The 25,754-nt window shown below is 40.3% G+C and overlaps 1 protein-coding gene across 1 annotated transcript in view; it reads left to right on the top strand.

Annotated features, from left to right (window-relative positions):
- LOC128661265 (uncharacterized) overlaps nucleotides 1–25,754 on the top strand; it is a 744,180-nt gene that overhangs the window by 110,420 nt on the left and 608,006 nt on the right. The window contains exon 11 of the mRNA XM_053715539.1: nucleotides 4,715–6,052. Coding sequence (XP_053571514.1) covers nucleotides 4,715–6,052 — 1,338 coding nt within the window. The remainder of the gene's footprint in view (nucleotides 1–4,714; nucleotides 6,053–25,754) is intronic.

Below are 25,754 nucleotides of genomic sequence, written 5' to 3'. Positions count from 1 at the left end.
TTTAACCCCATATTTTCAATCCCTGAGGGCAGGTAGGTGCCACAGCAGGGCTGTGGTGAGGTGCTGGGGTGTTTTTTTCCGGATTTAGGCCTCATTTCAATCCGGTTTGCACATTAAAGGGTTAAATGTTTTGTATTCTTGTGGGGCAAACTTAACTACACAAATTGAGTCTGCTATCAAAAATTTGGAAAGTTTGGTGTATTTTAAAGCAGTTTTGCAGAACGTGTATGCTTTTTTTCTCTTAGAGGAGCAGTACCATTTTTTAAGATTGTTGTTTTTTCACAAAATAAAGTGTTTATCAAGCTTGTTTATAGTCATTATTAGCCTGTTCAACATGTCTGACATTGAAGAAAGTCATTGTTCAATATGTTTAGAAGCCATTATGGAAACCCCACTTAGAATGTGTCCCTCAAGCACTGAAAGGTCAATAAATTGCAAAGAACATATTTTAGCTACTAAAAGTATGTTGCAGGATGATTCTCAGTCAGAAGGGAATCAGGTTATGTCATCTAATTCTCCCCAAGTGTCACAACCATTAACACCCGCACAAGCGACGCCAAGTACTTCTAGTGCGTCTAATTCTTTCACCCTGCAAGATATGGCCGCAGTTATGAATACTACCCTCACAGAGGTTTTATCTAAGCTGCCTGGGTTGCAGGAGAAGCGCAGTAGGTCTGGTGTGAGAACAAATGCTGAGCCCCCTGACGCTTTATTAGCCATATCCGATGTACCCTCACAATGTTCTGAGTTGGGGGTGAGGGATTTGCTGTCTGAGGGAGAGATTTCTGATTCAGGAAAGATGTTGCCTCAGACAGACTCAGATATGACGGCTTTTAAATTTAAACTAGAACACCTCCGCTTGTTGCTCAGGGAGGTTTTAGCGACTCTGGATGATTGTGACCCTATTGTAGTTCCAGAGAAATTGTGTAAAATGGACAGATTTCTAGAGGTTCCTACCTACATTGATGTTTTTCCGGTCCCTAAGAGGATTTCGGACATTGTTACTAAGGAGTGGGATAGACCAGGTATTCCATTCGCTCACCCTCCTACTTTTAAGAAAATGTTTCCCATATCTGACACCATGCGGGACTCGTGGCAGACGGTCCCTAAGGTGGAGGGAGCTATTTCTACCCTGGCTAAGCGTACAACTATACCTATTGAGGACAGTTTTGCTTTCAAAGATCCTATGGATAAGAAATTAGAGGGTCTCCTAAAGAAAATATTTGTTCATCAGGGTTTTCTTCTCCAACCTATAGCGTGCATTGTTCCTGTAACTACTGCAGCTGCTTTTTGTTTCGAGGCTCTGGAGGAGGCTCTTCAGGTTGAGACTCCATTAGATGATATTCTGGATAGAATTAGGGCTCCCAAGCTAGCTAATTCTTTCATTACAGATGCCGCTTTTCAACTGGCTAAATTAGCGGCAAAGAATTCAGGTTTTGCCATTTTAGCGCGTAGAGCGTTATGGCTTAAGTCCTAGTCTGCTGATGTGTCATCAAAATCTAAGCTTTTAGCCATCCCTTTCAAAGGTAAGACCCTATTCGGGCCTGAACTGAAAGAGATAATTTCAGACATCACTGGTGGGAAAGGCCATGCCCTTCCTCAGGATAAGACAAATAAGATGAGGACCAAACAAAATCATTTTCGTTCCTTTCAAAACTTCAAAGGTGGTCCCTCTACCTCTTCCCCGGCTGCAAAACAAGAGGGGAATTTTGCTCAATCCAAGTCAGTCTGGAGACCTAACCAGACTTGGAACAAAGGTAAACAGGCCAAGAAGCCCGCTGCTGCCACCAAGACAGCATGAAGGGGTAGCCCCCGATCCGGGACCGGATCTAGTAGGGGGCAGACTTTCTCTCTTTGCTCAGGCTTGGGCAAGAGATGTTCAGGACTCCTGGGCTGTAGAAATCGTAACCCAGGGGTATCTTCTGGAATTCAAAGATTCTCCTCCAAGGGGGAGATTCCATCTTTCTCAATTGTCTGTAAACCAGACAAAAAGAGAGGCGCTCTTACACTGTGTAGAAGACCTATATACCATGGGAGTGATCTGCACAGTTCCAAAAGAAGAACTGGGGCATGGGTTTTACTCCAATCTGTTTGTGTTTCCCAAAAAAGAGGGAACCTTTAGACCAATTTTAGATCTCAAGATCCTAAACAAATTCCTCAGAGTCCCATCTTTCAAGATGGAGACCATTCAGACTATTTTACCAATGATCCAGGAGGGTCAATATATGACCACCATGGACTTAAAGGATGCATATCTACACATCCCTATCCACAAAGATCATCACCAGTTCCTCAGGATCGCCTTTCTGGACAGGCATTACCAGTTTGTGGCTCTTCCCTTCGGGTTGGCCACAGCTCCCAGAATTTTCACAAAGGGGCTAGGGTCCCTTCTGGTGGTTCTAAGGCCGTGGGGCATAGCAGTGGCGCCTTATCTGGACGATATCTTAATTCAGGCGTCGACTTACCAACTAACCAAGTCTCACACGGACATCGTGTTGTCTTTTCTCAGATCTCACGGGTGGAAGGTGAACGTAAAAAAGAGTTCACTTATCCCTCTCACAAGAGTTCCATTCCTGGGAACTCTGATAGATCTGGTGGACATGAAAATTTTTCTGACGGAGGTCAGGAAATCAAAGATTTTAACCATCTGCCGAGCTCTTCATTCCATTCCTCGGCCGTCAGTGGCTCAGTGTATGGAGGTAATCGGACTGATGGTAGCGGCAATGGACATAGTGCCGTTTGCTCGCTTGCATCTCAGACCACTGCAACTATGCATGCTCAAACAGTAGAATGGGGATTATGCAGATTTATCTCCTCAGATAAATCTGGATCAAGAGACCAGAGACTCTCTTCTTTGGTGGTTGTCACAGGATCATCTGTCCAAGGGAATGTGTTTCCGCAGGCCAGCGTGGGTCATAGTGACGACGGACGCCAGCCTATTGGGCTGGGGCGCAGTCTGGAATTCCCTGAAAGCACAGGGTTTGTGGACTCAGGAGGAGGCTCTCCTCCTGATAAATATTCTAGAACTGAGAGTGATATTCAACGCGCTTCAGGCGTGGCCTCAGCTGGCTTCGGCCAGATTCATAAGATTCCAGTCGGACAATATCACGACTGTAGCATATATCAATCATCGGGGGGGGGGGAACAAAGAGTTCTCTAGCGATGATACAGGTTACCAAAATAATTCAATGGGCAGAGACTCAATCTTGCCATCTATCAGCAATCTATATCTCAGTAGTGGAAAACTGGGAAGCGGATTTTCTAAGTCGTCAGACTTTTCATCCGGGGGAGTGGGAACTCTATCCGGAGGTGTTTGCACAATTGATTCAGCAATGGGGCACACCAGAATTGGATCTGATGGCGTCTCGTCAGAATGCCAAACTTCCTTGTTACAGGTCCCGGTCAAGGGATCCTCAGGCAGTACTGATAGATGCTCTAGCAGTACCCTGGTCATTCAACCTGGCTTATGTGTTTCCACCATTTCCTCTCCTTCCTCGTTTGATTGCCAGAATCAAACAGGAGTGAGCTTTGGTGATTTTGATAGCACCTGCATGGTCACGCAGGACTTGGTATGCAGACCTGGTGGACATGTCATCTCTTCCACCATGAACTCTGCCGCTGAGACAGGACCTTCTGATTCAAGGTCCGTTCCAGCATCCAAATCTAGTTTCTCTGCGGCTGACTGCTTGGAGATTGAACGCTTGATTTTATCCAAGCGGGGTTTCTCTGAGTTGGTCATAGATACCTTGATTCAGGCTCGAAAGCCTGTCACTAGGAAAATGTATCTGTGATATACCTTTAAGGTATATCACCTGTTTGGCCTCTAACCCTATAAAAGGCTTCCTGTTCCTGTATCTCATTGCCTGAATATTGAAGGACTTACACTGCTGTGCATCTGAGTTTCTAAATTGCTCTGATTGTTTCTGCAGTGTTTCAAACTTTCTACTACAAGTTTTGTTACTCAGTTCTAATTATTATTATTTTGTTAGCAGTTTCGTTACTTTTTCTTTTGCATTATTGGGCAAACCTCTTCACAGCCTTTTCCCAGGAAACTTTCATTTGAAATTACCGTTACGCTGACAGGAGTCAGCTGTCTGCAGAATCTCTCAGCAAGGACACAGTGTTTGCAGGACCGGAAGTCAGTCACGCACATACCCGCTGCTGTGTAAACGCTGAACACGCCGAGGAGGTCAGGTATCATAGTGTTTACCACTTCAAGCGTATTATTTTTCTCATCACTTGTGTATATACAAAACCTTGTATCAACTTTACCAATACAAATACCGGAACTCATTCTATGACTGTTTACCTAATCTTTACCTCATTATTGCTCATTATCGGATTCCTCTCAATATCTGTGAGCTTCTGTGAGTGTATGAATTGTACGGGTGTGTGTGTGTGAAGACAGAAAGACTCAAACAGATTATACCTCATCATTTTGTATAAGGATTTATTACTGCTTCTATTACCAATTCAAACTACCATCTCCTTGCTAAGCTACTCATATCAGAGTCAGCCCACGCTGAGAGAAACATCTTTAAGCATAAAATCTGCTTTCATTTATCTGAAATTACTTAACATCAAAACTAGCTCACTGTGTTGTTACTTAAAGTAATCAGTGACTCTTGGGTATCATTCACAAAAGAGCAACAAAAACGTATTTTTTATAACAAATATTGTAGCGATTATAACGTATTTGTTACATAATATTCAGGCCATATAAACATTAGCATCTGGTTATCAAACCATGGATCCCTAACCTCTCTTGAAAGTGAGATCTTATCTGAACTCCATAAAGAAACAGAGCTACCTAGTGACTGTGAGAAAGACGAAGTCACCGGACTTTACCTTCACAACAAGAAAATCTATGTTCCCAAAAAACTCAGAGATGTCATTCTACATCATCATCACGACAATGTTTTAGCAGGACATAAAGGCATACAAAAAACCACAGAGCTAATTAAACGCTACTTCTGGTGGCCTCATATGGAACTTTCTATTATCTCCTATATAAAAAAATGTGATATATGTGCAAGAAACAAAGTTATACACAAAAAACCAATTGGATATCTCTCACCACTACCAATACCGTCTATGCCATGGTCCACCATCTCCATGGATTTCATAGTAGATCTACCCTCATCTCAACACTTTACCACAATATTAGTAGTTGTTGATCACTTAACAAAACTTGCACATTTCATCCCTCTCAAGAATCTACCTACTGCTATGACTACAGCTGGAGTATTTTTGAAACACATAGTACGCTTACATGGCATTCCCACTACCATCATTTCTGATCGGGGTACACAGTTTACCTCAGCTCTCTGGAAATCACTTTGTAAACTCCTACAAATAGAGACTAGGTACTCAACTTCATTCCACCCTCAAACCAACGGGTTGACTGAACGCCTAAATCAGACTTTAGAGCAGTTCCTAAGATGTTACATAACCCACTTACAGGACGATTGGATTGAATACCTACCTATGGCAGAATTCTCTTATAACAATTCTATATCAACATCCACGAAGATGACTCCATTCTTTGCCACTTATGGATATAATCCATCCACTATAGCCATATCGCATGCCCCGGTCTCTTGTCCAAGTATTACTGATTTCACCTCAACACTAAAAGACAGACTAGACATACTCAAACTTCATTTAAGTGAGGCTAAAGAGCGTCAGAAAAAATATTATGACTATCATCATTCACCAACACCTCTCTACAAAATAGGTGACTTAGTGCTACTCTCTACCAAACATCTTAAGCTTCAGCTCCCCAGCAAGAAATTAGCTAATCAATATATCGGACCGTACCCCATTATTTCCATAGTGAATCCGAATGCTGTAAAGTTGAAATTACCCATTGATTGTAGGTTGCACCCTGTATTCCACGTCTCCCTCCTAAAACCTTATGACTCCCCTCATCAATCATCTCCTCTCCCTCCTGTTCTGCTTCAGGATGGCCCGGAGTATGAGGTGGAGCGAATTCTTGACTCCAGGGTACGGAGACGTTCTCTCCAGTATTTGGTTAAGTGGAAAGGTTATGGTATGGAGGAAAACTCCTGGGTTTCTCACTTGGACGTTCATGCTCCTTCTCTTCGATCTGCATTCCACAGACGTTACCCCAATAAACCTTCCTGATTTGAATTGGGGGGCCTTGAGGAGGGGGGTATGTGATATACCTTTAAGGTATATCACCTGTTTGGCCTCTAACCCTATAAAAGGCTTCCTGTTCCTGTATCTCATTGCCTGAATATTGAAGGACTTACACTGCTGTGCATCTGAGTTTCTAAATTGCTCTGATTGTTTCTGCAGTGTTTCAAACTTTCTACTACAAGTTTTGTTACTCAGTTCTAATTATTATTATTTTGTTAGCAGTTTCGTTACTTTTTCTTTTGCATTATTGGGCAAACCTCTTCACAGCCTTTTCCCAGGAAACTTTCATTTGAAATTACCGTTACGCTGACAGGAGTCAGCTGTCTGCAGAATCTCTCAGCAAGGACACAGTGTTTGCAGGACCGGAAGTCAGTCACGCACATACCCGCTGCTGTGTAAAAGCTGAACACGCCGAGGAGGTCAGGTATCATAGTGTTTACCACTTCAAGCGTATTATTTTTCTCATCACTTGTGTATATACAAAACCTTGTATCAACTTTACCAATACAAATACCGGAACTCATTCTATGACTGTTTACCTAATCTTTACCTCATTATTGCTCATTATCGGATTCCTCTCAATATCTGTGAGCTTCTGTGAGTGTATGAATTGTAGGGGTGTGTGTGTGTGAAGACAGAAAGACTCAAACAGATTATACCTCATCATTTTGTATAAGGATTTATTACTGCTTCTATTACCAATTCAAACTACCATCTCCTTGCTAAGCTACACATATCAGAGTCAGCCCACGCTGAGAGAAACATCTTTAAGCATAAAATCTGCTTTCATTTATCTGAAATTACTTAACATCAAAACTAGCTCACTGTGTTGTTACTTAAAGTAATCAGTGACTCTTGGGTATCATTCACAAAAGAGCAACAAAAACTTATTTTTTATAACAAATATTATAGCGATTATAACGTATTTGTTACAGTATCATAAGATATGGCGTAAATATCTTTATTGGTGCGAATCCAAAGGCTACTCATGGAGTAAGATCAGGATTCCTAGGATTTTGTCCTTTCTCCAAGAAGGATTGGAGAAGGGGTATCAGCTAGTTCCTTAAAGGGACAGATATCTGCTTTATCAATTCTACGGCACAAGCATCTGGCAGATGTTCCAGACGTTCAGTCGTTCTGTCAGGCTTTAGTTAGAATCAAGCCTGTGTTTAAACCTGTTGCTCCGCCATGGAGTTTGAATTTAGTTCTTAAAGTTCTTCAAGGGGTTCTGTTTGAACCTATGCATTCCATAGATATTAAGCTTCTATCTTGGAAAGTTCTGTTTTTAGTTGCTATCTCTTCGGCTCGAAGAGTTTCTGAATTATCTGCATTGCAATGCGACTCGCCTTATCTTGTTTTCCATGCTGATAAGGTGGTTTTGCGTACCAAACCTGGATTCCTTCCTAAGATTGTTACTAATATGAATATCAATCAGGAAATTGTTGTTCCTTCTCTGTGTCCTAATCCTTCCTCTAAGAAGGAGCGTCTGTTGCACAACTTGGACATGGTTTGTGCTTTGAAGTTTTACTTGCAAGCAACCAAAGATTTCTGTCAAACATCTTCTTTGTTTATTGTCTATTCTGGAAAACGTAGAGGTCAAAAAGCTACGGCTACCTCTCTTTCTTTTTGGCTAAAAAGCATCATCCGTTTGGCATATGAGACTGCTGGAAAGCAGCCTCCTGAAAGGATTACACCTCACTCTACTAGAGTGGTGGCTTCCACATGGGCTTTTAAAAATGATGCTTCTGTTGAACAGATTTGTAAGGCTGCGACTTGGTCTTCACTTCAAACCTTTTCCAAATTTTACAAATTTGACACTTTTGCTTCTTCAGAGGCTATTTTTGGGAAAAAAAGTTCTTCAAGCAGTGGTGCCTTCTGTTTAACCATCTGTCTTGTCCCTCCCGTTCATCCGGGTACTGTAGCTTTGGTATTGTATCCCACAAGTAAAGGATGAATCCGTGGACTCGTCGTACCTTATAGAAGAAAAGTAAATTTATGCTTACCTTCTTCTATGGTACGACGAGTCCACGGCCCGCCCTGTCATTTTAAGACAGATTATATTTTTTTATTTTAAACTTCAGTCACCTCTGCACCTTTTAGTTTCTCCTTTTTCTTCCTGTAGCTTCGGTCGAATGACTGGGGGGTGGAGCTAAGGGAGGAGCTATATAGACAGCTCTGCTGTGGTGCTCTTTGCCACTTCCTGTTAGCAGGAGGATAATATCCCACAAGTAAAGGATGAATCCGTGGACTCGTCGTACCATAGAAGAAATTAATTTATCAGTTAAGCATAAATTTACTTTTTTATTGATTTAAAAAAAAAAAAATCAAGTTACATGTTGCGCAATGGAGAGGCACAAAGAGGTCTGCTGCCCTCCCTATTACGCAACATTCCTTTGGGATATGGGCCAGCAAGAGCTGCGCCAGCCACTGGTGGACTCTGGTTCTAGCTCATCATGCGGCCCATAAGTGCCCATTTGCACAAAGGAGGAGCCGAGCATTTCACCTGGCTGCCGCAGCCATTCTTACCCAGGCGGCAGGCCAGCACAGTTATGTGATCGTGTCTTTGTCATGGCATGGGGTAAGTCAGTGGAATCTGAACTTCAGCACTCTACAGTGTGTTTATCCAGATGAAGATCATGACACTATTGATTATTCTAATGCTGCTGCATTATATGTGCATGATATGAATTCAGTTTCTGCAGCAGCATTAGAATAATCAATAGTGTCATGGTCTTCATCTGGATAAGCACACTGTAGAGGCAGCTGCATTTACATGGGGTTTTTTTTGCAAGCAGATAAGTTAGGAGTAATGTTTTGGGCCAGGACAATATACCCCATGTGGATTTTGATAAACCTCACAGAGAGCTGCACAATCTGAAATCCCTCCCCCTTCTTTCTGCCTGAGAGCCGTGCTGACTCTGAGTGTCTCACAGCAGAAGGGCAAGGATTTAAACACAGATCAGAGGTAAGAGGAGCCAGAGGTGATCTGTTATGATGATTTTAGTCTGTGTTTAAATTGTTCTGCTGTGAGACCCTCAGCACTGATGACATCTGTTTCTCTTATGTGCTGGCCTGGGCAAGTGCTGTCAGTCTCCCTCTCTGCAGCTTACACAATTGCACAGTTTATTTTAACCAATTTGCTCCTACAGGTTATGAGCAAATTTACATGTTTGTAAAATGTACAGCTTCCTAATCATGCTCATTGATGTTAAGGTACACCTGAACACCTTCCACAAATCCCACACACACACAGTCGCACACACACACAGTCACACACACACACACACAGTCACACACACAGTCACACACACACACACAGTCACACACACACACACACACAGTCACACACACAGTCACACACACACACACACACAGTCACACACACACGCACACACACACACACAGTCACACACACACACAGTCACACACACACATATATATATATATATATATATATATATATATATATATATATATATATATATATATATATATATATATAGCAAGTAACTGTTCCTGTGTTGTTGTTTTTTATTTACAGAGCATTTATATTTTAAGTTTTGTATTTAGTTATTTTAACCGCCCTGAATCTAGTCTCTTAAACTGCTCAAACTCCCTCTCTCTAACCCTCCCTCTCTCTTTCCCCCTCCCTCTCTCTTTCCCCTCCCTCTCTCTTTCCCCTCCCTCTCTCTTTCCCCCTCCCTCTATGTATGTTCTTCTCAGGAGTATCATAGCTAGCGCCTCACCAACTTGTGATCTCACCGCACGTCACTGCACCAAGTGCAGGAGAAATGATTTAAGAGTTAGCTCAGGTATGTACACATTATTGTGGGGTGCAAACTGTCTCTTTATTGCTGCTCTATCTGAATCATTAAAGAAAAAAATTAGGTTTAGTATCCCTTTAAGGAGTTAACACCCTGTGCACCTCACTCTGTTAATGAAGGGGCTAATACAAGCTACGCAGCTCTCTGTGCTAGTGAAGGGGTTAATACTAACTGCACAGATCTCTGTGATGGTGAAGGGGTTAATACACACTGTGCAGCTCTTTGTCTTAGTGAAGGGGTTAATACACTGTGTATATCTCTGTTGAGGGGTTAATACAAGCTGCACAGCTCTCTGTGCTACAGTGCTAGTGAAGGGGTTAATACACTGTGTATTTTTCTGTTGAGGGGTTAATACAAGCTTCTGTGCTACAGTGCTAGTGAATGGGGTTAATACAAAGTGCAGTTCTTCTCAGTGCTAGTGAAAGTGCTAATATATATTGTGTAGCTTTATGTATATAGTGTAGCTGTAATGTACTAGTAGAGGATATGACAGTGACAATGTGCTCAGTGCTAGTGAAAGTGCTAATATATATTGTGTAGCTTTATGTATATAGTGTAGCTGTAATGCACTAGTAGAGGATATGACAGTGACAATGTGCTCAGTGCTAGTGAAAGTGCTAATATATATTGTGTAGCTTTATGTATATAGTGTAGCTGTAATGCACTAGTAGAGGATATGACAGTGACAATGTGCTCAGTGCTAGTGAAAGTGCTAATATATATTGTGTAGCTTTATGTATATAGTGTAGCTGTAATGCACTAGTAGAGGATATGACAGTGACAATGTGCTCAGTGCTAGTGAAAGTGCTAATATATATTGTGTAGCTTTATGTATATAGTGTAGCTTTATGTATATAGTGTAGCTGTAATGACTAAAACTCAATGTCATTTTGAAATGTATTTTTAAATATAAGATGTGTAATGTTGCTTTACGTATTTAAGCTAAATTGTATGATAATAACAAGTGATATTTCATGTATATATATTGTATGAAGATAATAATATCTATGTATAAATGTTGAAATAAGTTTTTGAGTAGCAATAAATATGATAGGAGGGTTTAGATATGTTTTTATTGGTATTCAAACAGGTAGTTAAAAGGTTAATACCAATATCACATTAAGAGGGTGTGTTTATAGCCCTATATAAGAATGTAAGGTACCTCCTAACCATATAGGTCATTGAGGAAGTTACGTTGCTACAAGACAAAACATGTTGCACCCACTTCTACCTGTTTGACCGGATTGAATCTTTTGTTGATTTGATAACCTGACCATGGAATAAAGAATCCAGTTTGTTTCTATGCATAAAGAGTTGGTGTGTACTGCATCATACTTATACATCTTAGAGTGCTGGGGATTACATGTTGCTGGGTGTACACATTATTGTGGGGTGCAGACTGTCTCTTTATTGCTGCCCTATCTGAATTATTAAAGAAAAAAAATAGGTTTAGTATCCCTTTAGGGAGTTAACACCCTGTGCATCTCACTCTGTTAATGAAGGGGTTAATACAAGCTACACAGCTCTCTGTGCTAGTGAAGGGGTTAATACTAACTGCACAGATCTCTGTGCTGGTGAAGGGGTTAATACATGCTGTGCAGCTCTTTGTCTTAGTGAAGGGGTTAATACACTGTGTATATCTCTCTTGAGGGGTTAATACAAGCTTCTGTGCTACAGTGCTAGTGAAGGGTTAAAATAAAGTGCAGCTCTTCTCAGTGCTAGTGAAAGTGCTAATATATATTGTGTAGCTTTATGTATATAGTGTAGCTGTAATGCACTAGTAGAGGATATGACAGTGACAATGGGCTCAGTGCTAGTGAAAGTGCTAATATATATTGTGTAGCTTTATGTATATAGTGTAGCTGTAATGTACTAGTAGAGGATATGACAGTGACAATGGGCTCAGTGCTAGTGAAAGTGCTAATATATATTGTGTAGCTTTATGTATATAGTGTAGCTGTAATGCACTAGTAGAGGATATGACAGTGACAATGGGCTCAGTGCTAGTGAAAGTGCTAATATATATTGTGTAGCTTTATGTATATAGTGTAGCTGTAATGCACTAGTAGAGGATATGACAGTGACAATGTGCTCAGTGCTAGTGAAAGTGCTAATATATATTGTGTAGCTTTATGTATATTGTGTAGCTGTAATGCACTAGTAGAGGATATGACAGTGACAATGGGCTCAGTGCTAGTGAAAGTGCTAATATATATTGTGTAGCTTTATGTATATAGTGCAGCTGTAATGCAGTAGTAGAGGATATGACAGTGACAATGTGCTCAGTGCTAGTGAAAGTGCTAATATATATTGTGTAGCTTTATGTATATAGTGTAGCTGTAATGCACCAGTAGAGGATATGACAGTGACAATGGGCTCAGTGCTAGTGAAAGTGCTAATATATATTGTGTAGCTTTATGTATATAGTGCAGCTGTAATGCACTAGTAGAGGATATGACAGTGACAATGTGCTCAGTGCTAGTGAAAGTGCTAATATATAGTGTGTAGCTTTATGTATATAGTGTAGCTGTAATGCACCAGTAGAGGATATGACAGTGACAATGGGCTCAGTGCTAGTGAAAGTGCTAATATATATTGTGTAGCTTTATGTATATAGTGTAGCTGTAATGCACTAGTAGAGGATATGACAGTGACAATGGGCTCAGTGCTAGTGAAAGTGCTAATATATATTGTGTAGCTTTATGTATATAGTGTAGCTGTAATGCACCAGTAGAGGATATGACAGTGACAATGGGCTCAGTGCTAGTGAAAGTGCTAATATATATTGTGTAGCTTTATGTATATAGTGTAGCTGTAATGCACTAGTAGAGGATATGACAGTGACAATGGGCTCAGTGCTAGTGAAAGTGCTAATATATATTGTGTAGCTTTATGTATATAGTGTAGCTGTAATGCACTAGTAGAGGATATGACAGTGACAATGTGCTCAGTGCTAGTGAAAGTGCTAATATATATTGTGTAGCTTTATGTATATAGTGTAGCTGTAATGCACTAGTAGAGGATATGACAGTGACAATGGGCTCAGTGCTAGTGAAAGTGCTAATATATATTGTGTAGCTTTATGTATATAGTGTAGCTGTAATGCACTAGTAGAGGATATGACAGTGACAATGTGCTCAGTGCTAGTGAAAGTGCTAATATATATTGTGTAGCTTTATGCATAGTTGCCAACATTTGAAAAATGTTTCCAGGGACACTTTGCAGCTATCAATTACCTGCATGACATTTTTTACCACCCCCCCTGCCCTATAGTTCCGCCCACTTTGCCAAACCCACATATATAGCATAATCATAATTCATAATTCAGATAGCGAATACAATTTTAAACAACTTTTTAAATTTACTTCTATTATCTAATCTGTTTCATTCTCTTGGTATCATTTGTTGAAAGAGCAGCAATGCACTAATGGTTTCTAACTAAACACATGGGTGAGCCAATCACAATCAATATATATATGCAGCCACCAATCAACAGCTAGAACCTAGGTTCTCTGCTGCCCCTGAGCTTGCCTAGATAAACCTTTCAGTAAAGGATAGCAAGAGAAGGAAGCAAATTAAATAATAGAAGTAAATTGGAAAGTTGTTTAAAATTGTATTCTCTATCTGAATCATGAAAGAACATTTGTGGCTTTCATGTCCCTTTAAAAGGTTACATGCCCTTATGTCTCACTCCTGTGCAGGTTATGCAGACTTAAAATGGATAATTCAAACAAAAGGCACATTCTGTTATTTTATTATCTATTAATAAAAAAATTAGCAGTCTGACTTTAATATAGATATACAGTATATATATATATATATATATATATATATATATATATATATATATATATATATATATATATATATATATATATATTTAGCTGCCACATACCCTAGAACAAAACAAAACCCCAGCACAAACCCTCTCAACCTAAACTGATATGTGTGTGTGGAAAAAGATGTATATATATGTGTGTGTATGTGATTAAAATAACCAGTGCTGTGCAATATTTTTTTTACTTGTCTATGTATTTACATATAAATTAATAATGACAATGACAGAGTGGTGGTTAGGGAGAAGAAAAACACCAATCTCTGAGGCTAATACAAACTGTCTGACCATTAAATCAAGAAGCCAGAAAAGTACCAACCACCTGGCTCTATTTGCTAATATGTCTGGGTCTCTTCTGTGGGCAAAGTTAGTGAAGCTGCCTTCTTGTGCACTGCCAGATCTCCTGAGGGACACATAGAGTCCGGTCCATCGACCACTCACCTCCACACTCACTGACACTGGCACGTCTTTTATGTATATAGTGTAGCTGTAATGCACTAGTAGAGGATATGACAGTGACAATGGGCTCAGTGCTAGTGAAAGTGCTAATATATATTGTGTAGCTTTATGTATATAGTGTAGCTGTAATGCACTAGTAGAGGATATGACAGTGACAATGTGCTCAGTGCTAGTGAAAGTGCTAATATATATTGTGTAGCTTTATGTATATAGTGTAGCTGTAATGCACTAGTAGAGGATATGACAGTGACAATGTGCTCAGTGCTAGTGAAAGTGCTAATATATATTGTGTAGCTTTATGTATATAGTGTAGCTGTAATGTACTAGTAGAGGATATGAAAGTGACAATGTGCTCAGTGCTAGTGAAAGTGCTAATATATATTGTGTAGCTTTATGTATATAGTGTAACTGTAATGCACTAGTAGAGGATATGACAGTGACAATGGGCTCAGTGCTAGTGAAAGTGCTAATATATATTGTGTAGCTTTATGTATATAGTGTAGCTGTAATGCACTAGTAGAGGATATGACAGTGACAATGTGCTCAGTGCTAGTGAAAGTGCTAATATATATTGTGTAGCTTTATGTATATAGTGCAGCAGTAATGCACTAGTAAAGGATATGACAGTGACAATGTGCTCAGTGCTAGTGAAAGTGCTAATATATATTGTGTAGCTTTATGTATATAGTGTAGCTGTAATGCACTAGCAGAGGATATGACAGTGACAATGGGCTCAGTGCTAGTGAAAGTGCTAATATATAATGTGTAGCTTTATGTATATAGTGTAGCTGTAATGCACTAGTAGAGGATATGACAGTGACAATATGCTCAGTGCTAATGAAAGTGCTAATATATATTGTGTAGCTTTATGTATATAGTGTAGCTGTAATGCACTAGTAGAGGATATGACAGTGACAATGTGCTCAGTGCTAGTGAAAGTGCTAATATATATTGTGTAGCTTTATGTATATAGTGTAGCTGTAATGCACTAGTAGAGGATATGACAGTGACAATGTGCTCAGTGCTAGTGAAAGTGCTAATATATATTGTGTAGCTTTATGTATATAGTGTAGCTGTAATGCACTAGTAGAGGATATGACAGTGACAATGTGCTCAGTGCTAGTGAAAGTGCTAATATATATTGTGTAGCTTTATGTATATAGTGTAGCTGTAATGCACTAGTAGAGGATATGACAGTGACAATGGGCTCAGTTACTAATTTAATGCATTTGCAGCATTTGAAGTGAAGGGTTAATACAAAGTGCAGCTCTCTGCTCAGTGCTAGTGAAAGTGCTAATATATATTGTGTAGCTTTATGTATATAGTGTAGCTGTAATGTACTAGTAGAGGATATGACAGTGACAATGTGCTCAGTGCTAGTGAAAGTGCTAATATATATTGTGTAGCTTTATGTATATAGTGTAGCTGTAATGCACTAGTAGAGGATATGACAGTGACAATGTGCTCAGTGCTAGTGAAAGTGCTAATATATATTGTGTAGCTTTATGTATATAGTGTAGCTGTAATGTACTAGTAGAGGATATGACAGTGACAATGTGCTCAGTGCTAGTGAAAGTGCTAATATATATTGTGTAGCTTTATGTATATAGTGCAGCAGTAATGCACTAGTAAAGGATATGACAGTGACAATGTGCTCAGTGCTAGTGAAAGTGCTAATATATATTATGTAGCTTTATGTATATAGTGTAGCTGTAATGCACTAGTAGAGGATATGACAGTGACAATGGGCTCAGTGCTAGTGAAAGTGCTAATATATAATGTGTAGCTTTATGTATATAGTGTAGCTGTAATGCACTAGTAGAGGATATGACAGTGACAATGTGCTCAGTGCTAATGAAAGTGCTAATATATATTGTGTAGCTTTATGTATATAGTGTAGCTGTAATGTACTAGTAGAGGATATGACAGTGACAATGGGCTCAGTGCTAGTGAAAGTGCTAATATATATTGTGTAGCTTTATGTATATAGTGTAGCTGTAATGCACTAGTAGAGGATATGACAGTGACAATGTGCTCAGTGCTAGTGAAAGTGCTAATATATATTGTGTAGCTTTATGTATATAGTGTAGCTGTAATGCACTAGTAGAGGATATGACAGTGACAATTTGCTCAGTGCTAGTGAAAGTGCTAATATATATTGTGTAGCTTTATGTATATAGTGTAGCTGTAATGCACTAGTAGAGGATATGACAGTGACAATGTGCTCAGTGCTAGTGAAAGTGCTACTATATATTGTGTAGCTTTATGTATATAGTGTAGCTGTAATGCACTAGTAGAGGATATGACAGTGACAATGTGCTCAGTGCTAGTGAAAGTGCTACTATATATTGTGTAGCTTTATGTATATAGTGTAGCTGTAATGCACTAGTAGAGGATATGACAGTGACAATGTGCTCAGTGCTAGTGAAAGTGCTAATATATATTGTGTAGCTTTATGTATATAGTGTAGCTGTAATGCACTAGTAGAGGATATGACAGTGACAATGTGCTCATTGCTAGTGAAAGTGCTAATATATATTGTGTAGCTTTATGTATATAGTGTAGCTGTAATGCACTAGTAGAGGATATGACAGTGACAATGTGCTCATTGCTAGTGAAAGTGCTAATATATATTGTGTAGCTTTATGTATATAGTGTAGCTGTAATGCACTAGTAGAGGATATGACAGTGACAATGTGCTCAGTGCTAGTGAAAGTGCTAATATATATTGTGTAGCTTTATGTATATAGTGTAGCTGTAATGCACTAGTAGAGGATATGACAGTGACAATGGGCTCAGTTACTAATTTAATGCATTTGCAGCATTTGAAGTGAAGGGTTAATACAAAGTGCAGCTCTCTGCTCAGTGCTAGTGAAAGTGCTAATATATATTGTGTAGCTTTATGTATATAGTGTAGCTGTAATGTACTAGTAGAGGATATGACAGTGACAATGTGCTCAGTGCTAGTGAAAGTGCTAATATATATTGTGTAGCTTTATGTATATAGTGTAGCTGTAATGCACTAGTAGAGGATATGACAGTGACAATGTGCTCAGTGCTAGTGAAAGTGCTAATATATATTGTGTAGCTTTATGTATATAGTGTAGCTGTAATGCACTAGTAGAGGATATGACAGTGACAATGGGCTCAGTGCTAGTGAAAGTGCTAATATATAATGTGTAGCTTTATGTATATAGTGTAGCTGTAATGCACTAGTAGAGGATATGACAGTGACAATGTGCTCAGTGCTAATGAAAGTGCTAATATATATTGTGTAGCTTTATGTATATAGTGTAGCTGTAATGTACTAGTAGAGGATATGACAGTGACAATGGGCTCAGTGCTAGTGAAAGTGCTAATATATATTGCGTAGCTTTATGTATATAGTGTAGCTGTAATGCACTAGTAGAGGATATGACAGTGACAATGGGCTCAGTGCTAGTGAAAGTGCTAATATATATTGTGTAGCTTTATGTATATAGTGTAGCTGTAATGCACTAGTAGAGGATATGACAGTGACAATGTGCTCATTGCTAGTGAAAGTGCTAATATATATTGTGTAGCTTTATGTATATAGTGTAGCTGTAATGCACTAGTAGAGGATATGACAGTGACATTGTGCTCAGTGCTAGTGAAAGTGCTAATATATATTGTGTAGCTTTATGTATATAGTGTAGCTGTAATGCACTAGTAGAGGATATGACAGTGACAATGTGCTCAGTGCTAGTGAAAGTGCTAATATATAGTGTGTAGCTTTATGTATATAGTGTAGCTGTAATGCACTAGTAGAGGATATGACAGTGACATTGTGCTCAGTGCTAGTGAAAGTGCTAATATATATAGTGTAGCTTTATGTATATAGTGTAGCTGTAATGCACTAGTAGAGGATATGACAGTGACAATGTGCTCAGTGCTAGTGAAAGTGCTAATATATAGTGTGTAGCTTTATGTATATAGTGTAGCTGTAATGCACTAGTAGAGGATATGACAGTGACAATGTGCTCAGTGCTAGTGAAAGTGCTAATATATATTGTGTAGCTTTATGTATATAGTGTAGCTGTAATGCACTAGTAGAGGATATGACAGTGACAATGTGCTCAGTGCTAGTGAAAGTGCTAATATATATTGTGTAGCTTTATGTATATAGTGTAGCTGTAATGCACTAGTAGAGGATATGACAGTGACAATGGGCTCAGTTATTAATTTGCAGCATTTAAACAATGTTAAAAAGCATCCAATTTGTCTTTGAAATGTTTATAATTTTTCTTTTGTCTGATTGGCTGTTGCTTAACATGTGACTTCTCTGCGTGTATTCTGGGGGATGTAGTTCAGTATTGAACTGCTCTTTGTTTCCAATTCCCTCCCATTTACTTCCTGTGCAGCTGTTGCTGGGTGAGTGAGTCAGGCTGTGTGTATTGTGTGATAAAACGTTTTAGTCACTTTCTGGGCTTCTTAAATAGTTTATAATTGTTATAAATGTTGTTGTTATGTTAATGCTTGTTATTCATCTGCTTGTGCCAGGCAATGGGGAAGTAAGTGCTGTTTAACTTACAGTGTGCAGCTCTCTGTGCTAGTGAAGGGTTAATACACACTGTGCAGTTCTCTGTGCTAGTGAAGGGTTAATACACACTGTGCTGCTCTCTGTGCTAGTGAAGGGTTAATACACACTGTGCTGCTCTCTGTGCTAGTGAAGGGTTAATACACACTGTGCAGCTCTCTGTGCTAGTGAAGGGTTAATACACACTGTGCTGCTCTCTGTGCTAGTGAAGGGTTAATACACACTGTGCTGCTCTCTGTTCTAGTGAAGGGTTAATACACACTGTGCTGCTCTCTGTGTTAGTGAAGGGTTAATACACACTGTGCTGCTCTCTGTTCTAGTGAAGGGTTAATACACACTGTGCTGCTCTCTGTTCTAGTGAAGGGTTAATACACACTGTGCTGCTCTCTGTTCTAGTGAAGGGTTAATACACACTGTGCTGCTCTCTGTTCTAGTGAAGGGTTAATACACACTGTGCTGCTCTCTGTGCTAGTGAAGGGTTAATACACACTGTGCTGCTCTCTGTGCTAGTGAAGGGTTAATACACACTGTGCTGCTCTCTGTGCTAGTGAAGGGATTAATCCACACTGTGCTGCTCTCTGTGCTAGTGAAGGGTTAATACACACTGTACTGCTCTCTGTTCTAGTGAAGGGTTAATACACACTGTGCTGCTCTCTGTGCTAGTGAAGGGTTAATACACACTGTGCAGCTCTCTGTGCTAGTGAAGGGTTAATATACACTGTGCAGCTCTCTGTGCTAGTGAAGGGTTAATACACACTGTGCTGCTCTCTGTGCTAGTGAAGGGTTAATACACACTGTGCTGCTCTCTGTGTTAGTGAAGGGGTTAATACACACTGTGCTGCTCTCTGTGCTAGTGAAGGGTTAATACACACTGCTGCTCTCTGTGCTAGTGAAGGGTTAATACACACTGTGCTGCTCTCTGTGCTAGTGAAGGGTTAATACACACTGTGCTGCTCTTTGTGCTAGTGAAGGGTTAATACACACTGTGCTGCTCTCTGTGCTAGTGAAGGGTTAATACACACTGTGCTGCTCTCTGTGCTAGTGAAGGGTTAATACACACTGTGCTGCTCTCTGTGCTAGTGAAGGGTTAATACACACTGTGCTGCTCTCTGTGCTAGTGAAGGGTTAATACACACTGTGCAGCTCTCTGTGCCAGTGAAGGGTTAATACACACTGTGCTGCTCTCTGTTCCAGTGAAGGGTTAATACACACTGTGCTGCTCTCTGTGCTAGTGAAGGGTTAATACACTATGTGCTGTTCTCTGTGCTAGTGAAGGGTTAATACACACTGTGCCGCTCTCTGTGCTAGTGAAGGGTTAATACACACTGTGCTGCTCTCTGTGCTAGTGAAGGGTTAATACACACTGTGCTGCTCTCTGTGCTAGTGAAGGGTTAATACACACTGTGCTGCTCTCTGTGCCAGTGAAGGGTTAATACACACTGTGCAGCTCTCTGTGCTAGTGAAGGGTTAATACACACTGTGCTGCTCTCTGTGCCAGTGAAGGGTTAATACACACTGTGCTGCTCTCTGTGCCAGTGAAGGGTTAATACACACTGTGCTGCTCTCTGTGCCAGTGAAGGGTTAATACACACTGTGCTGCTCTCTGTGCCAGTGAAGGGTTAATACACACAGAAGCACAACTGTAGCACAAGTTATGTTTATGAGTCATTTACAGCAGCTACACACAGGGCAGAGGAATAAGATAAAACGTTATATAAATCAGTATTAGACACTGAGTATCATGTAATGTGTATAATGTGCAGCTCACGCGTCATCACACAGGTGTAGTTTATTCATTTGTAAAGCAGACAACAGCTAAAGTGTTATATTATAAATAAATATATGTGTAGATATGAATGCATGGGAAGGATTAGCTGCATTATGGTCAGATTTGCCAGTGATGGGCCCTAACTCACAGGGGCCGCAGGTCAGTATTAAGGATCTTTATGGGCTGCATATAAAGACAAATAATAATATATTTACAACAAATGTCCAGTGCCATAGGGCAAGTTCTAGAACTCTTGTTTGCCGACCTACCAGAAGCTCCCAAAGTGCACATTATAAGTTCTGCTTTATCGAGGTGCGCAGAGGGGCGCACAGTAACTAGCGCAGAGGGGCACACAGTAACTAGTAACCCCCCATATATTTGCCTTATTTGTAGGAGCTAATTTGATCTTGTTATTGAGTAGACAAATGGCTATGTCATTTTTTTTTTTTTTGCAACACTTTGTTTTACATGATTTTACCACTCCTGCTAAGAATTACTAGGGGCAGATATGTAGCAGGGTCAAGTTTATGAAGCCTGTAGTGAGCAATCTAGTCAAAATTAAACTTTCAGATAGGGTGTGTCATTTTAAACTACTTTCAATTTACTATTATCATCAAATTTGCTTTGTTTTCCTGATATTCTTTATTGAAAGTTATTTATAAGCCCTTGAAAGCTGCCTCTTATCTCAGTACATTTATATAGGTTTTCACAGCAAGACACTGCTAGTGCCATACAGATAACACTCAGCAGTGATTGGCTAAAATGCAAGTCTGTCAAAAGATCTGAGATAGGGGGGTGTTCTGCAGAGGCTTAGATACAAGGTAATCACAGAGGTGAAAAATATGGAATTAGATTTCTGTAAAAAAGGCAGGTGAGTGTGATTCTTTATCATTGCACATAAATTGTGACATACAAATACTTAAAGGGACATGAAACCCAAATTTTTTTCTTTCATGATTCAGATAGAGAAAACAATTTTAAACAATTTTCTAATTCATTTCTATTATCTAATCTGTTTCATTCTCTTGGCATCATTTGTTGAAGGAGCAGCAATGCACTAATGGTTTCTAACTGAATGCATGGGTGAGTCAATCACAATCAAAATATATCTGATTCTGCAGCCACCAATCAACAGCTAGAACCTAGGTTCTCTGCTGCTCCTGGGCTTGCCGAGATAAACCTGTAAGCAAAGAATAACAGAAGAAATCAAATTAAATAATAGAAGTAAATTGGAAAGTAAAATTGTATTCTCCCCTTGCTTTTAAAGAGGAAGGATATTACTCTTTCTCTTGTAAGGTGTATCCAGTCCACGGATCATCCATTACTTGTGGGATATTCTCATTCCCAACAGGAAGTTGCAAGAGGACACCCACAGCAGAGCAGTTATATAGCTCCTTCCCTAACTGCCATATGCAGTCATTCTCTTGCAACTCTCAACAAGCATGGAGGTAGTAAGAGAGAGTGGTGAAATATAGTTAGTTTTTTTTCTTCAATCAAAAGTTTGTTATTTTTAAATGGTACCGGAGTTGTATTATTTTATCCCAGGCAGTAAATAGAAGAAGAATCTGCCTGTGTTTTCTATGATCTTAGCAGGTTGTAACTAAGATCCATTGCTGTTCTCACATATGACTGAGGAGAGAGGTAACTTCAGCGGGAGAATGGCGTGCAGGTTATCCTGCTATGAGGTATGTGCAGTTACAGTTTTTTCTAGAGATGTAAATGCTAGAAAATGCTGCTGATACCGGATTAATGTAAGGTAAGCCTGGATACAGTGATTTAATAGCGACTGGTATCATGCTTACTCTCAGAGGTAATACTCTTATAAATTTGTAATATAAAACGTTTGCTGGTATGTTTAAGCGTTTTTATATATGCTTTGGTGATAAAACTTTATTGGGGCCTAGTTTTTCCACATGGCTGGCTTAAATTTTGCCTAGAAACAGTTTCCTGAGGCTTTCCACTGTTGTAGCATGAGTGAGAGGGGCCTAATTTAGCGCTTTTTTTGCGCAGTTAAAATTAGACTGAGACATCCAGCTTCCCTCAAGAGTCCCCTGAATGCTATAGGACATCTCTAAAGGGCTCAAAGGCTTTCCAAAGTAGTTTATTGGGGAAGGTAGGGCCACAGCAGAGCTGTGGCAGTTTGTTGTGACTGTTAAAAAACGTCTATATCGTTTTTTTTATCTGTTTTTTGAACTAAGGGGTTAATCATCCATTTGCAAGTGAATGCAATGCTCTGTTAGCTTATTACATACAATGTAAAAATTTCGTTTGATTTACTGCCTTTTTTCACTGTTTTTCAAATTCTGACAAAATTTGTTTCTCTTCAAGGCACAGTACTGTTTTTTATATTTGCTTGTTAACTTGATTGAAAGTGTTTTCCAAGCTTGCTAGTCTCATTGCTAGTCTGTACAAACATGTCTGACATAGAGGAAACTCCTTGTTCATTATGTTTAAAAGCCATGGTGGAACCCCCTCTTAGAATGTGTACCAAATGTACTGATTTCACTTTAAGCAATAAAGATCATATTATGTCTCTAAAAAATTTATCACCAGAGGAATCTGACGAGGGGGAAGTTATGCCGACTAACTCTCCCCACGTGTCGGATCCTTTGACTCCCGCTCAAGGGACTCACGCTCAAATGGCGCCAAGTACATCCAGGGCGCCCATAGCGTTTACTTTACAAGACATGGCGGCAGTCATGGATAATACACTGTCAGCAGTATTAGCCAGACTACCTGAATTTAGAGGAAAGCGAGATAGCTCTGGGGTTAGACGAAATACAAAGCATACTGACGCTTTTAGAACCATGTCTGATACTGCCTCACAATATGCAGAAGCTGAGGAAGGAGAGCTTCAGTCTGTGGGTAATGTTTCTGACTCAGGGAAGATGATGCAACCTGATTCTGATATTTCTACATTTAAATATAAGCTTGAACACCTCCGCGTGTTGCTCAGGGAGGTTCTAGCTGCTATGAATGACTGTGATACAATCGCAGTGCCAGAGAAATTGTGTAGACTGGATAAATACTATGCAGTGCCGGTGTGTACTGATGTTTTTCCAATACCTAAAAGGTTTACAGAAATTATTAATAAGGAATGGGATAGACCAGGTGTGCCGTTCTCTCCCCCTCCTATTTTTAGAAAAATGTTTCCAATAGACGCCACCACACGGGACTTATGGCAGACAGTCCCTAAGGTGGAGGGAGCAGTTTCTACTTTAGCAAAGCGTACTACTATCCCTATCGAGGACAGTTGTGCTTTTTTAGATCCAATGGATAAAAAGTTAGAGGGTTACCTTAAGAAAATGTTTATTCAACAAGGTTTTATCCTACAGCCCCTTGCATGCATTGCGCCTGTCACTGCTGCTGCGGCGTTCTGGTTTGAGTCTCTGGAAGAGGCTTTACATTAGCGACTCCATTGGATGACATACTTGACAAGCTTAGAGAACTTAAGCTAGCCAATTCTTTTGTTTCCGATGCCATCGTTCATTTGACTAAACTAACGGCTAAGAATTCTGTTTTTGCTATCCAGGCGCGCAGGGCGCTATGGCTTAAATCATGGTTAGCTGACGTTACTTCAAAGTCTAAGCTGCTTAACATTCCCTTCAAGGGGCAGACCCTATTCGGGCCTGGTTTGAAGGAGATTATTGCTGATATCACTGGAGGAAAAGGTCATGCCCTTCCTAGGTCCAACTCAAGGGCCAAACAGTCTAATTTTCGTGCCTTTCGAAACTTCAAGGCAAGTGCGGCATCAACTTCCTCTAATGCAAAACAAGAGGGAACTTTTGCTCAGTCCAAGCCGGTCTGGAGACCTAACCAGACCTGGAACAAAGGTAAGCAGGCCAAAAGGCCTGCTGCTGCCTCTAAGACAGCATGAAGGAACGGCGCCCTATCCGGTAACGTATCTAGTAGGGGGCAGACTTTCACTCTTCGCCCAGGCGTGGTCAAGAGATGTCCAGGATCCCTGGGCGTTGGTAATTATATCCCAGGGATATCTTCTGGACTTCAAAGCTTCCCCTCCAAAAGGGAGATTTCACCTTTCACAATTATCTGCAAACCAGATAGAGAGAGGCATTCTTACACTGTGTACAAGACCTCCTAGTTATGAGTGATCCATCCAGTTCCAAGGGAGGAACAGGGACAGGGATTTTACTCAAATCTGTTTGTGGTTCCCAAAAAAGAGGGAAACTTCAGACCAATTTTGGATCTAAAGATCTTAAACAAATTCCTCAGAGTTCCATCATTCAAGATGGAAACTATTCGTACCATCCTTCCTATGATCCAGGAGGATCAATATATGACTACAGTGGATTTAAAGGATGCTTATCTTCACATTCCGATACACAAAGATCATCATCGGTTTGCCTTTCTAGACAGGCATTACCAGTTTGTAGCTCTTCCCTTTGGATTAGCTACAGCCCCAAGAATTTTTACGAAGGTTCTGGGGTCGCTTCTGGCGGTCCTAAGGCCGCGGGGCATAGCAGTGGCCCCTTATTTAGACGACATCCTGATACAGGCGTCAAACTTCCAAATTGCCAAGTCTCATACGGACATAGTACTGGCATTTTTGAGGTCGCATGGGTGGAAAGTGAACGAAGAAAAGAGTTCTCTATCCCCACTCACAAGAGTTTCCTTCCTAGGGACTCTGATAGATTCTATGGAAATGAAAATTTACCTGACGGAGTCCAGGTTATCAAAGCTTCTAAATTCCTGCCATGTTCTTCATTCCATTCCGCGCCCTTCGGTGGCTCAGTGCATGGAAGTAATCGGCTTTATGGTAGCGCCAATGGACATAGTGCCGTTTGCACGCCTACATCTGAGACCGCTGCAACTCTGCATGCTCAGTCAGTGGAATGGGGATTACACAGATTTGTCCCCTCTACTAAATCTGGATCAAGAGACCAGGGATTCTCTTCTCTGGTGGCTATCTCGGGTCCATCTGTCCAAAGGTATGACCTTTCGCAGGCCAGATTGGACAATTGTAACAACAGATGCCAGCCTTCTAGGTTGGGGTGCAGTCTGGAACTCCCTGAAGGCTCAGGGATCGTGGACTCAGGAGGAGACATTCATTGCTCTTCAGGCTTGGCCTCAATTAGCAACAATGAGGTTCATCAGATTTCAGTCGGACAACCTCACGACTGTGGCTTA

The sequence above is a fragment of the Bombina bombina genome, chromosome 5 (genome assembly GCF_027579735.1).
Source record: "Bombina bombina isolate aBomBom1 chromosome 5, aBomBom1.pri, whole genome shotgun sequence".
Classification (NCBI taxonomy): Eukaryota; Metazoa; Chordata; class Amphibia; order Anura; family Bombinatoridae; genus Bombina; species Bombina bombina.
The sequence above is the reverse complement of the archived record's forward strand: the minus strand, read 5'-3'. Positions and strand labels throughout refer to the sequence as shown.